General features: G+C 43.7%; 1 protein-coding gene across 2 annotated transcripts in view; it reads right to left on the bottom strand.

Annotated features, from left to right (window-relative positions):
• ABCC2 (ATP binding cassette subfamily C member 2) overlaps nucleotides 1-12505 on the bottom strand; it is a 53404-nt gene that overhangs the window by 11514 nt on the left and 29385 nt on the right. For both annotated transcript variants that reach the window (XM_036438798.2, XM_036438799.2), the window contains 10 exons: nucleotides 12318-12444; nucleotides 11039-11215; nucleotides 10206-10373; nucleotides 9053-9233; nucleotides 7040-7163; nucleotides 6634-6769; nucleotides 5747-5966; nucleotides 5440-5594; nucleotides 3911-4066; nucleotides 1363-1562 (listed from right to left, as the gene is read on the bottom strand). In XM_036438798.2, the coding sequence (XP_036294691.1) occupies nucleotides 1363-1562; nucleotides 3911-4066; nucleotides 5440-5594; nucleotides 5747-5966; nucleotides 6634-6769; nucleotides 7040-7163; nucleotides 9053-9233; nucleotides 10206-10373; nucleotides 11039-11215; nucleotides 12318-12444 (1644 nt within the window). The remainder of the gene's footprint in view (nucleotides 1-1362; nucleotides 1563-3910; nucleotides 4067-5439; nucleotides 5595-5746; nucleotides 5967-6633; nucleotides 6770-7039; nucleotides 7164-9052; nucleotides 9234-10205; nucleotides 10374-11038; nucleotides 11216-12317; nucleotides 12445-12505) is intronic.

Raw genomic sequence — 12505 nt, 5'->3', positions numbered from 1 at the left:
TTCTAATGTCTTTCAAGTTGGATTTTAGAAAATAAATTGCATTTTAAAGATACTATAGGAGTTTCCTAAACTAAGGAAATCTTGTGGCTCAATTTCTCCCAAATTTGCCAAATCCTAAGAATCATCTGGAGTTATTGTTAAAAATATACAAAACCGTGCAAAAAAATGTCCGGACTCTTCCCCAGGAGATTCTGACTCAAGGAGCATAGAATGGGGGTCAGGAACCTGCATTTTAAACAAATGGTTAAAGTGATTTCTTCTGATTAGGCAAGGGAAATAATGCCACAGATAATCCACATGTAGCATCACAGCAGGGTTCAATGTATCCTGTCTGATTTCATGATGAAAAAGAGAAGAAGATGGGGGTGAGGTGGGAGAGGTTAGGTGCAACTTGATTGTAGGGTGATCAACTGCAGAGAACCGAAAAGGACAGAAATAGACATAATTTATAAAAATTTACTTTCTTGTCCAGCCGGCATGGCTCAGTAGTTGAGCATTGACCTGTGAACCAGGAGGTCACGTTTTGATTCCTGGTCAGGGTGCATGCCTGGGTTGCGGGCCCAATCCCCAGTGGGAGCATGCAGAAGACAGCTGATCAACAATTCTCTCTTATCATTAATGTTTCTATATCTCTCTTTCTCTTCCTTCCTCTCTGAAATCAATAAAAATATATTTTCTAAAATATTGACTTTGCCAAATAAAATTATTTAAAGAATTTTGAACCAGTAAATCTAGCAATGTACAAATAAATATGATGCGTATTTACAATGAGCATCCAATAGGATTGATCTACTGTATATGCTTGTTTCCTTCTTGAAACATACCTAAAAAAACAAAAATCTTTACAATCAAATTCCTGAGCTCTCCATGTTCCAAATAATACTGAGATCATGAGCCTGCCCTTCATACCTCAAGACAATGTGGAAGGCACTCAAGAATTTTCACTTCCTCTACAAAACTTCTCCCTTTAAGGACCGTCCACTTGTTGCCAGGGTCTAGTGATGCCGGAAAAGTGAAGAATGCTCACCTTTCTCGGGAATTCATCTCACAGGATGTGAACTTTTCATTGGCTTTCCCTGAAAATCCCCAGTTCTCCTCTCTCCAGCTTTTTTCCACCACCCTACCAAGAGTTGCCCTGCCTGTGGAGAATCTCACATTTACTCCCAGGGGAGCAAACAGAGAACACCCAGGTCACCCAACACTTGGGTCACACAATGCTCGCAGAGGTCATTTGACTTGCACCAAAGCCTGTTCCAGCCGTTGTGAAAACAAAGAAAATGAGGCTTGTCTTAGCGAGGTGGAAGCAATTCACCTAGCTTGGTAAATGGCAGAGCAGGCACAGGGACCCAGGCTCTGACTCACCTGTTGGAGATAATCCAGGAATAGACACATTTCTGGTTAGTGTCAATCAACACCTCACTGTGTTTTAGAAATCGCTCCTGGTGCTGAAATGCACGGATGACAGGCAAACCCGACACAGTCTCGCTGAAGAAAGAGTAGAGCGGGGACCTGGTGACGGAGTCCAAACGTCTTAGCTGGCGGGAAGTGGCCACATAAAATATCTGAACCCCAAAAGTAAGGAGTGAGTTAGACACACAATCATGTCAAATATGCGGGATCTCTTCCCTTGTAACCATGACCCAATATTCTTCACCCCTTTAAAAAATTTATCTTTATTATTGAAAGTATTACAGAGGTCTCCCCCTCCTCCCCACTGACTCCCTCCACCCTGCACTCAACCCCTCCCCAGGCCTTCACTACACTATTGTCTGTCCATGAGTTATACATCCTATATAATAAAGAGCTAATATGCAAATGGTTATCATGCCCTCACACCATCATGCCATAATGGCTCAGACACTCAACAGTGGGGAGAGGGGAATGGGGACCAGCCAGGCACAAATGAGCTTGCAAGAGAGGAATGGGGACCAGCCAGGCACAAATGAGCTTGCAAGAGAGGAATGGGGACCAGCCAGGCTGTGGCTCGGAAGAGGGACAAGCCGTCCACCCCAACATCCCAGGCGCCAGCAGCTGCGCCTGTGGCCTGGAAAAGGGACAAGCCTCAGACCCTGCAGTCCTGGGCACCAGTGCTTGTGCCTGCACCTGTAGCCTGGATGAGGAGAGGGACAAGCTGCATGCCCCACGGTCCTAGGTGCCAGCACTTGTACCTGTGGCCTGGTCCGGGAGAGTGACAAGCCGCCCACCCACAGTCCCAAGCGCCTGCAGCTGTGGCCTGGGCAAAGCTGCCCACCCATGGTTCCCTGAGGCTGCCGCTGGCCCAGGTGAAGCTGGCTCCGGTCCTGGGTGCCTGTGGCTGGCCAGAAGGAGGTTCCAGGTGCCTGTGACTGGCTAGAGTAGGGGTGTCGAACTCAATCAGAGAAGGGGCCAAAATCTAAAATCCAGCCTAAATTGCGGGCCGAATGGTTTACTGAACAGTCATAAACTGTCATTGTGATGGAAACGCAGCGGAGTGCAGTGATGACAGCGCGGTGCGGGCCACATTGCAAGGCCTGGCGGGACGGATTTGGCCCGCGGGCCTTGTGTTTGACACATGTGGGCTAGAGGGAGGGAAGCATGGGTTCTAGGTGCCTGCGACTGGCCAGAGGAGGGAATTCTGGGTGCAGAGCAAGGCAGAGGTGGTTACAGGTGATCAGGACAGCAAGGGAGCAATTAGGGATGATCAGGCCAGTAGGGGAGCAGTTAGGGGTGATCAGGCAGGTAGGCAGAGGTGGTTAGGGGTGATCAGGCAGGCGGCGAGTGGTTAGGAGTCAGTGGTCCTGTATTGTGAGAGGCAGTCAGACATCCCCCAAGGAGTCCCAGACTGGAGAGGGTGCAGGCTGGGCTGAGGGAACCCACCCCTCCGCATGTACAGATTTCATGCACCAGTCTCTAGTATATACATATAAGTTCTTTGGTTACTATCTTCTCACTCATCTACTTCCTTCTGAAATTTGTCATCTGTTGCATGTTTTAATGTCTCTGGATCTATTTTGTTCATCAGTATATTTTGTTCAATAGATTTCCACATATGAGATCATATGATGTTTGTCTTTTTCTGTCTTATTTTGCTTAGCATAATGCTCTCCAGGCCTCTACATGCTGTCTTTTTTATCTTTTTAAATATATTTTTATTGATTTCAGAGAGAAAGGGAGAGGAAGAGACAGAAACATCAATGATGATAGAGAATCATTGATTGGCTGCCTCCTGCACACCCCCTACAGAGGATGATCAAGCCCACAACCTGCACATGTGCCCTTGACTGGAATCGAACCCGGGACCCTTCAGTCCACAGGTTGATGCTCTGTCCACGGAGCCAAACCAGCTGGGCCCTACACGCTGTCTTAAAGGGTAAGGGATCCTATTTTCACAGCTGCATAGTATTCCATGGTAAAATGTACCACTTCTTTTTTATACACTCACCTACGAATAGGCACTTGGCTCTTGTGTTGCTATGAACATAGGGGTGCATATATTTTTTATGATTGGTATTTCAGGATTCTTAGCAATGCTCTTCACCTTGATGGCCACAGCCTACATCTGCATAGGACAGAAGGTTCCAGTCTCCCCTCTGGCTAGAGGGATGATGAGAGGCCCAGAGGAAGAGGATGGCGGAAAGATCTGAGGTTGGTGAGGAACAGAGCCAACCTCACAGTGGTCTTGGACCTAAACATAAATATGCCCCAGTGGGACTGCAGTTAAGGTGAGCTCTGCTGTGAGCCACCTAATTGGTGCTGATACTTCAGCATCAGACAGTGCCAGTGGGCTCCTGGGGATATCATATAGGAGTAAATGACAAAGATGCTGGAGAGCAGTGAGTGACTAGCAATGAACAGAAGAGAAGGTTCTCAGGAAGGAGCCTGGGCTTTTATACATAGTAAGGAAAGGAGACCCAGCCATTTCCAAACCTACCTGAACAGACACATAAATTATGCCTAGAGGAATGATGATAATGATGAAGGCTGGAGTGGCCAAGCAGATCATGAACAGGGTGCTCACGATCCCCAGGAAGCACAGAATCCAGCTGCGCAAGGACATGGGGAGTGTGTCATCCACGGTGGAAATATCCTGGGAACACATAATTAGGCGAGATGGCGTATTAGTGAGTTTTTATGGCATTTTAGATTTCCTGATTCTAGCGGGAAACTTGCTCAATTCTGACATCTCAGTGACCCCTTCATTTAATCATTTCATGATATTAATTTGCAGTAGACTGTCCTGTTCACGCTAATAACCAATCTTATTTCTATAACTTCTTTATCATCCTAAATCCTTCCAAACAGTTATGGAAGTCATCTTTTAATAGATTTGCCAAAGGTTTTTACTATTTTCAGTGAAATTCCCATTTGTCAAATGTATGAAACCATTCATAATCACCCTAAGTTAATAGAGCCTTACAAGGTAAGCCCCCCTATAACAAAATCAATTCGGTTGTTCTAACTTTACACAGGGCCTAATTCTGTTGAGTACCTAGAACAGAGCCTGGCATATAACAACCATTCAATAAACATTTGTTTGGAGGCTCCAATCAAGAAGCCCTGTCATCGCTCCTGCCCCAATGAGGAATGGAAAGTTGTTTCCTCCGTCAAGCATAGAATTCCAAAGGGATAAGGAGCTGAGATGGAGATTGAATATGATCCCTGCCCGGTTAGTGTTCTAACTAGAGATAATGAATGGGTCTTACTACCACATTGCCTTTATGTCATGTTGGACATAAATGAGCAAATGAGTGGGTGGGGGGTGGATGGATGGATGGATGGATGATTTAATATGCCCAGGGATGGATTATATTTTTGGGTTTCCCTTGCCTGTGTTTCTTAGATTATGTTGATTCTAGGATTAGTAATATGTGAGTATCAAATTATCGAGTCTATATTATCTCTGAAGTGTGCCAAACTGGATAAGGGATAACAGTTTTCTAAGATAATCCTGAAGAATGGATAACTCTTAAGTCTAATTTACCCTTCCCAAATATGTCCAGTATTAAAGGACTAATGCTTCTCATCCTGCTTCTATTGCCACCCAGCTATCCCCTGTCCCCACAATCACCCTAGCTAACTTCTAGAACTAAACTCAAGTCACCTTTTCTCACATTTGCCACCCCCAATCATCCAAACTGAGCTAGTACCTCTTTTCTCTGTCGCTCTTTTATACAGAACACCATTGTTCACATTGTTGTTATTTGGGTTTTATCACGTTTTATTACAATCCTTTATTTCCTTGGTTGTTTTACTTACTAGATGGTGAGCTGCTTACTTGGTCCTTTATTCATCGGATCTTTGAGACCTAACACAAGTTACTCAAGAAATAATTTGCATGCTGATGGACAAAAGAACTGGAACTACATGGTGTTGCCCAGGGGACATGAGTAGTCTTTCCCTGTCAGAATAGAAAGATTCTCAGCATACAAATGCATAATCTTACAGCCTTAACATACTTACTCCGGCAAACCTGTTCACAATCCGGCCTATGGGTGTTGTGTCAAAAAAACTCATGGGTGCTCGAAGGATATTGTTCAGCAGTTGCTTGTGCAGAATGTTTGATGCATGGTTGAAACCATAGATACTCAAGACATTTGCTACGAGTACAGCTAAACCTAGAAATGGAACCAGTTTAGTTAGCGCTGTGCACATGGATCCTTAAAGTCTTGTGCCTAGGACATAATGGCAATTTTTCCTGAGTCTCCAGGCAAAGTACATTTATCAGAGAAATCATGTAAGAAATGGCTATCATAGCCATCAGACGTACCTTGTACTAATCCCAGAGCTCCATAGACACCAATTCTCATGTCCCTCTGAGAGGCTGGGTAGTTGGAAGCATTGAAGGTTTTAGAGTCACTGGTCCAAACACTGAGCCAGACATTGGATCCAATCAAAGCCACAAAACTGGTTACATAGGCAAAGATGATGAAGAAAATTGAACACCATCCTACTGCTTGTAGGTATTTCAGGTAGATGGAGAACTTGACCTGCAAAGCCCCCATTTCAATGTTAGTAGAATTCTTAATGGCTTTTGATGCAGAATTACCTAGAATACCAATCACAGGGGGTGGTGAAGTCCTTGGAAAAATGGATCACGGGTAGCAGAATTTGGTGTCTGTACTTATTTCTGCATTGGGCCAGAATAATAATCAATGCTCAAATACAATGCAAAGTAAATGATCATGCAATCAAGATGGGAAGATAGAAAAATAGAGTGAGACAAATGGAGTTATACTGCAGAGCCTGGAATTTGTTTTGGGAATTTGGATTTAGGTTAAGGCCTTAAACTTAAGACCTTAATTTTAACTTTTATTTATTTGAATTGTATACTGAGGTTGATGAATTAGTGTTCTCTGGCTCCCAGAATTGCATCTCAAAGCAGTTTTGTTGTTTGCTCCACAGATCAGAATGGAACCAAACACTCATGAAATGTGTTATGAAGATATTCACAGGAACCATGTCATTCTTTACGGAAATGTGATTTGATAGAAAGCTCTTAGCATCTGCCAACATTTCAATGATGAATTTAAAGATTTGCAAAGCAAGCATAAGACATAGCCCTTTTGTAGATATGTATTCAAGTCATCAAACTTTAAAATATTGGGATCCCAAGCCTTATATCACCTCTAATGGTATTTTTACTGTTGTATTCACCTTTCCAGTTTGTACAAATTCCTTCTCAATTAATTTTTGTCCTTTCACTAGTTCTTTCTCCTCCTTCGGGGTATTCACAGTCTGAGTTCTCAAGGAGTTTTTCAGGGTCTTCAGGCGCCTGCTACTAGATCTAGATTTGAGAAATTGAAAAGGGGGAAGCTTTCCTGAGCATTTAGCTGCATCCCGAGGGTCTTCGTAAAAGCAGATGTCAGTCACTCAGGTTCCATCAAAACTCATTTCAGAGAAGGTGGCCTTGGAGAATCACACAACCCCAATCCTCTTCCCAGACAAGGAAACAAAGGAAGCACTGAAAGTGTTCATGGTGTCCACTACCCACATAGAAAAAGAGAATGATCAAGTGAAAATATAGAAGGGATGATGGGTGCCAGCTGAATAGATGACCGACCTGTGGCTAAGTGTTCGATGCAGGCTGTTTTCTCTGTTCATGGTCAAGGGGGCTACATCCTGAGGGACTTCCTCCACACTGGTCATCAGACCATAGTCATCTTCTTCTCCACTGTCCTCATTGACTAGGAGACACACCAAAGGTTAAAGAGAGTGTGCATAGAGCTCTCACAGCCACATGAACAAGGAGAGAGAGGTCTTTTCTGATATTGCTGGGCTCAGCAAGAAATCCCAGATGTATACAAAGGCTGGAATTTTTTACTCCAGAAATACTATTTTTCATATATTTACTCATTGAGAAATACCAGGATGAAAAAGAAATGAGTTAATATTCCACTGAAAAGTAAAATAGTCAAAAGGAGAAGAATATTCCCAGAAAGTTCTAAGTTTCCTTAGAGCAGGAAGGAAGTTTCAAGGGTTATAGTAGACAAACACAGGAATTGTAATCTCCAGAACTAACTAAAGATGTAAGCATAAATTTAAAAATGCTCTTGAAATTCAAGTAATTTGACAAACTTTTAGAAATGTAAAGCATTAAAAAATCCCTGAAAATAAAATAAAATGTAAAAAACCTGGACATCATATGGTAAAGATCTCCAGAAATTGTTACCTCCATAACTTCAATGAGAATACTGGCAAAAAATTGTGCAAATCAACTTTTTTGTAACTCTAAAATTAGCCAAGAGCTTGCAACAATCCAAGGAACATTTATTTCATAAAAATAACTAAATCTTAGTAAGACTAGTAAGTTTTGTGATTATTTACTACATTCCCATCCCTCTCTCTTCAGATCTGTTGTAGCCTAGAAAACCAAGAACCTCATAAGCACGGTAACCATGAAATCCAGAAGCCTAGCAGCTGCTGGAGAGAATAGACTGGTTTGGAATTCCTCCAAACACCTCAACACTGGAAAATTATTATTTGACCTGTCTGACAATTCCCTGGAAAACCCCATTTACAGGGCTGGTCTTTTTGGACCTGACTTGGCTACTGACTAACTTCCAGAGTGAACCAGCGCCCTCCAGATCTTGCTTTCTCAATTTTGACCTCCTGCTGATAACTGCTACCAGAAGGAAATACCCAGAACTATGCATAAGACTACCCAAGGTTCTTGGGAGCCAGGCTCCATTACTGATGGAAGCTAACTGGTGACCCCAATGATGGTGGTATTAGGGGCTATTTCTGTGGTAATACTGTGAGTTATACTATGCAACTACCATGATTTTTTCCTGGTTCAAACACCCAATGGTTTTTGATGTATTAGTCAAGATTCCTTTGTTAGGGCTTATCAAGAATTTAGCAGTACACCTATCGAGGATTTAGTATTAGCCTATGAAGCTGTCCAGGAAGTTGTTTTAATGGATTTGGTGGAGGATGGGGCAGGATGTGTGACTTAGAGCAGTTAAAGCAAGGCATCACTAAAAGTGGGCCCCTTGCTGGGACAGGTTTGGCTCAGTGGATAGAGCGTTGGCCTGAGGACTGAAAGGTCCTGGGTTCGATTCCGGTCAAGGGCATGTACCTTGGTTGCGGGCACATCCCCAGTAGGGGGTGTGCAAGAGGCAGCTGATCGATGGTTCTCTCTCATTGATGTTTCTAACTCTCTATCCCTCTCTCTTCCTCTCTGTAAAATATCAATAAAATATATATTTAAAAAAAATTAAAAATAAATAAATAAATAAAATAAAAGTGGGCCCCTTGTGCCACTGGGGTTTCTTCCACAAGGGCTGATCACCCCAAACCTCCAGTCACACCCTTCCAAAGTGTGCCCTTTGATTACATGTCAAAGACCAGATAAGCAGGATGAATCTCCAGTTCGGCTCAGGCATAGAGTTTCTATGTCCATGCTTCTTTACAGAGACACAAAACACAGAAAGAACAGATTTTGGATCTCTGGGCAATTCTCATTCAAACCTAGTTCACTGGATACTGAGCAGTTCAAGAGGTAGATATTGGGTTACTACTTCCATTCCTTGCCATACCCAATTCTATCCCCATCCCAGTTGTCCTTGCATACCTGTGGCTTCTCCTTCAGGACCCGCCTGCTTTACAAATGTCTTCAGGTTCTTAGCAAACAGTCCTTTCTTGGCTAGCAGAGCATGGTAGGATCCCTTCTCGGAGATGGTGCCATTCTCCAGAACCACAATCTCATCCACTTGGGGAAGAAAGTGAATGCTATGTGTAACCAAGATTCGAGTCTGTAAAAATAACAGTAAGTTGTGCTGATAATCCTGTGTCCACCACCTTCCTTGTCCTATTCTAAAGAAGGAAAAACAGATGACTCAATTCACTATGGGCTTTGCTTCAAAATGTGTCCCTGACCATCTCGCCTCTGTTACTTCCTCTTTTTTTCCTAGCACCTCATCCTAAAACCTGACCTTTGTGTAAGATAAGTCTCCTGGAAGAGAGAGAGAGAGAGAGAGAGAGAGAGAGAGAGAGAGAGAGAGAGAGAGAGAGAGATAGATATTTCTGTCATCATTGTAGATATAATTAGAGATTTTTTTATAGTGACAATGAGGTATGCATTACACACATTCTCTTCCAGCTTCTTGGGTAGCCAGGAATTTGGGTTAGGAATGTCATGAGACATAACTAAATAACTAGCTAGCCAATTGCCCCTTTTGCTAACCAGCTAAGGAACTGAGCTAATAAGAACTGCCCAACTTGGCCAGTGTGGCTCAGTGATTTAGCATCAACTTATGAACCAGACGGTCATAGTTTGATTCATAGTCAGGGTACATGCCCAGGTTGTGGGCTGGATCCCCTGTGGAATGCGTGCAGGAGGCAACCGATCAATGATTCTCTCTCATCATAGATGTTTCTATATCTCTCTCCCCTCTTCCTTCCTTTCTGAAATCAATAAAGATACCTTTAAAAACAAACAAACAAACTTCCCAGCTATTTCTTACTATACCGCAGGTCTCAAAGTGCTTTCTATCATAATCATCCCAATGAGCTCAATGCCCAAGCCACAGAATAAGCTAGAATTTGCCATAACCTCAGAGGGGAGCCCTTATGGGCTTAGCTCCTGGAAGACCAGTCTGACGCTGTCTCCTCAGCAGCCCAGGGGGAAGGTAAATAAGGAAATCTGCTTAAGGACTGCAGCTGACCTAAATGTGTACCCCCGAAACACATACCTCATAGCTTTGTCACTTTAAATGATTTCTCACCTTGCTTTTCAATAGGCCATTGGGACCCAAGACCTTATCGAAAATGTGTTTTCCCACGTGAGCATCCACGGCCGACAGGGGGTCATCCAGAATATAGATATCTGCATTTTGATAGGTAGCTCTGGCCAGGCTGATGCGCTGCTTCTGACCTCCACTGAGATTTATGCCCTAAAGAAGAAAAGCATTTCTATTAAGCCCTAGTCCTACCTTCACGGAGGCTAATGAGGAGGCTCTACAGCAGGGGTTGAGAACCGCTAGCAGGGTCGCCTAAGACCATCAGAAAACACAGATATTTACATTAAGATTCACTAACAGTAGCAAAATTACAGTTATGAAGTAGCAACAAAAATAATTTTATGGTTGGGGGTCACCACAACATGAGGAACTGCATTAAAGGGTCGTGGCATTAGGAAGGTTGAGAACCACTGCCCCACGCCCTTGTCCCTAGGTACCTGAGTGACTAACCATGGATCTTATATGGACCATACATTAACCCATCAACCAGCGCGTGCTAAGTACACTAAGCCCCCATTCCTTCCTATTCCTCCCCTCAAAAGGCGTGTTCCCCTTTGCACATGTTGCTGTTCTCCCCTTGCGAGACAGCCCGGCAGGTCCTTCTCCTCTAATAAAGCCTGTAGTCTTGGCCTTTGGCCTCTGTCTGATCTTTCATCTGGATTACTATATTTGTATAAAATATTGTACAAACTCATGTTTTCTGGTGTTTATTCCCAACATGACCACTGAAATTGGTCAACTGTTTTGCTCCTATGTACTTCTTTGCCATCCTCACTTTTTTCTTTGATGTTTCTTCACCCTTTAAGGTTCTTAAGTACCTTCTCTCCAATCTCAGCCAAGTCTCCCCCGGGCAGCACTTCCAAGTCTTGGAGGAGGGCACAGGCCTCTAGAACTTGCTGGTATCTCTTCTCATCTAATTCTGATCCAAAAAGGATGTTGTCCTTTATGGTGCCATTCTGGATCCAGGACTGCTGTGGGACGTAGGCTATCATGCCCTAGATGGGAAATATGAGACCATATGACAGCTGTACCGCCAGAAATGCAGGGTTGAAGGACGGGGTGGCAGGAGCCAGAAGGAACAAATGGAACTTATACTTGAAGAAACGTATGTCAAATTGACTGAACATCTGATATTTATAAATGTGTTTGAATTTTTGTACAAACCATGGAGAAAGAATTCGAAGTTCTACTCATCATGTAAAGTCCCCTTTTTTAAACTCTCACTTTCTAGCCATGATCCTGAAAATGGGAGGATGAATACACGTGCTAGGAGCAACCGAGGGCTGACACTGCCAGGGGCCTGGAATAGCTGACAGCTGAGGAAGCAAGAACTAAGAGATTGGAATTAGGGTGCAGGCTGATGCATGAAGCAGACCATGTCCAAGGAAAGATGAGTCTGACAAAAGCCTGTGCTTGAGGGAAAAACTCAGTTATGAGGTAGCACGAAGACACTTCCTAAAAGGAGTTAAGAAACAGAATAAAATCTGTAGATGCTGCACAGATACAGAGATCAGATTAATGTTTGCCAGAAGGGAGGGGGGGGCTGGGTGAAAAGGTGAAGAGATTAAGAACTACAAATTGGTAGACACAAAATAGTCACAGGGATGTAAAGTACAGTATAGGGAATATATATATATGTGTGTGTGTGTGTGTGTGTGTGTGTGTGTGTGTGTATGTATATATATATATATATATACATATATATGTGTGTGTGTGTGTTTGTGTGTGTGTATATATATATATATATATATATATATTCCTAATATGCAAATTGACCAAACGGCAGAACTGAGCAAACAAACAACCAGTTACTATGATGTGCGCCGACCACCAGGGTGGGTGCACAAAACATGGCAGGCATTGGCAGCAGGTGGCAGAGTGCAGAACATGGCGGGCATCAGCCGTGGAGGATGGTGGAGTAGGTGACTGGGGTTGCCAGACTAACAAGGGGCACTGGTCACTGTCATCAGGGTGAGCCTCTGGTGATCACTGAAAATTCTTTGCTTCTGCATGCCACGGTCCCACTGGGCACTCGCATCCACTGCTAGTGCCCAGCACCAGCCCCAGTCACTCAGCACTGTCAGCATTCCCTCTCACCTTGATGGTGATGTGTCCATGAACATTTTCCATTTCTCCCAGCATGGCTGACATCAAGGAGGATTTCCCAGAGCCCACAGTGCCCACCACAGCCACCAATTGGCCTGGCATGATGTCCAGGTTCACACTGAAAGAGAGAAGTAGATTGGAAGGAGATGAGGGGACTTATTCAAGAGGAGTTCAGGCCA

This window comes from Pipistrellus kuhlii, unplaced genomic scaffold (assembly GCF_014108245.1).
Source record: "Pipistrellus kuhlii isolate mPipKuh1 unplaced genomic scaffold, mPipKuh1.p scaffold_m20_p_15, whole genome shotgun sequence".
NCBI lineage: Eukaryota > Metazoa > Chordata > Mammalia > Chiroptera > Vespertilionidae > Pipistrellus > Pipistrellus kuhlii.
The sequence above is the reverse complement of the archived record's forward strand: the minus strand, read 5'-3'. Positions and strand labels throughout refer to the sequence as shown.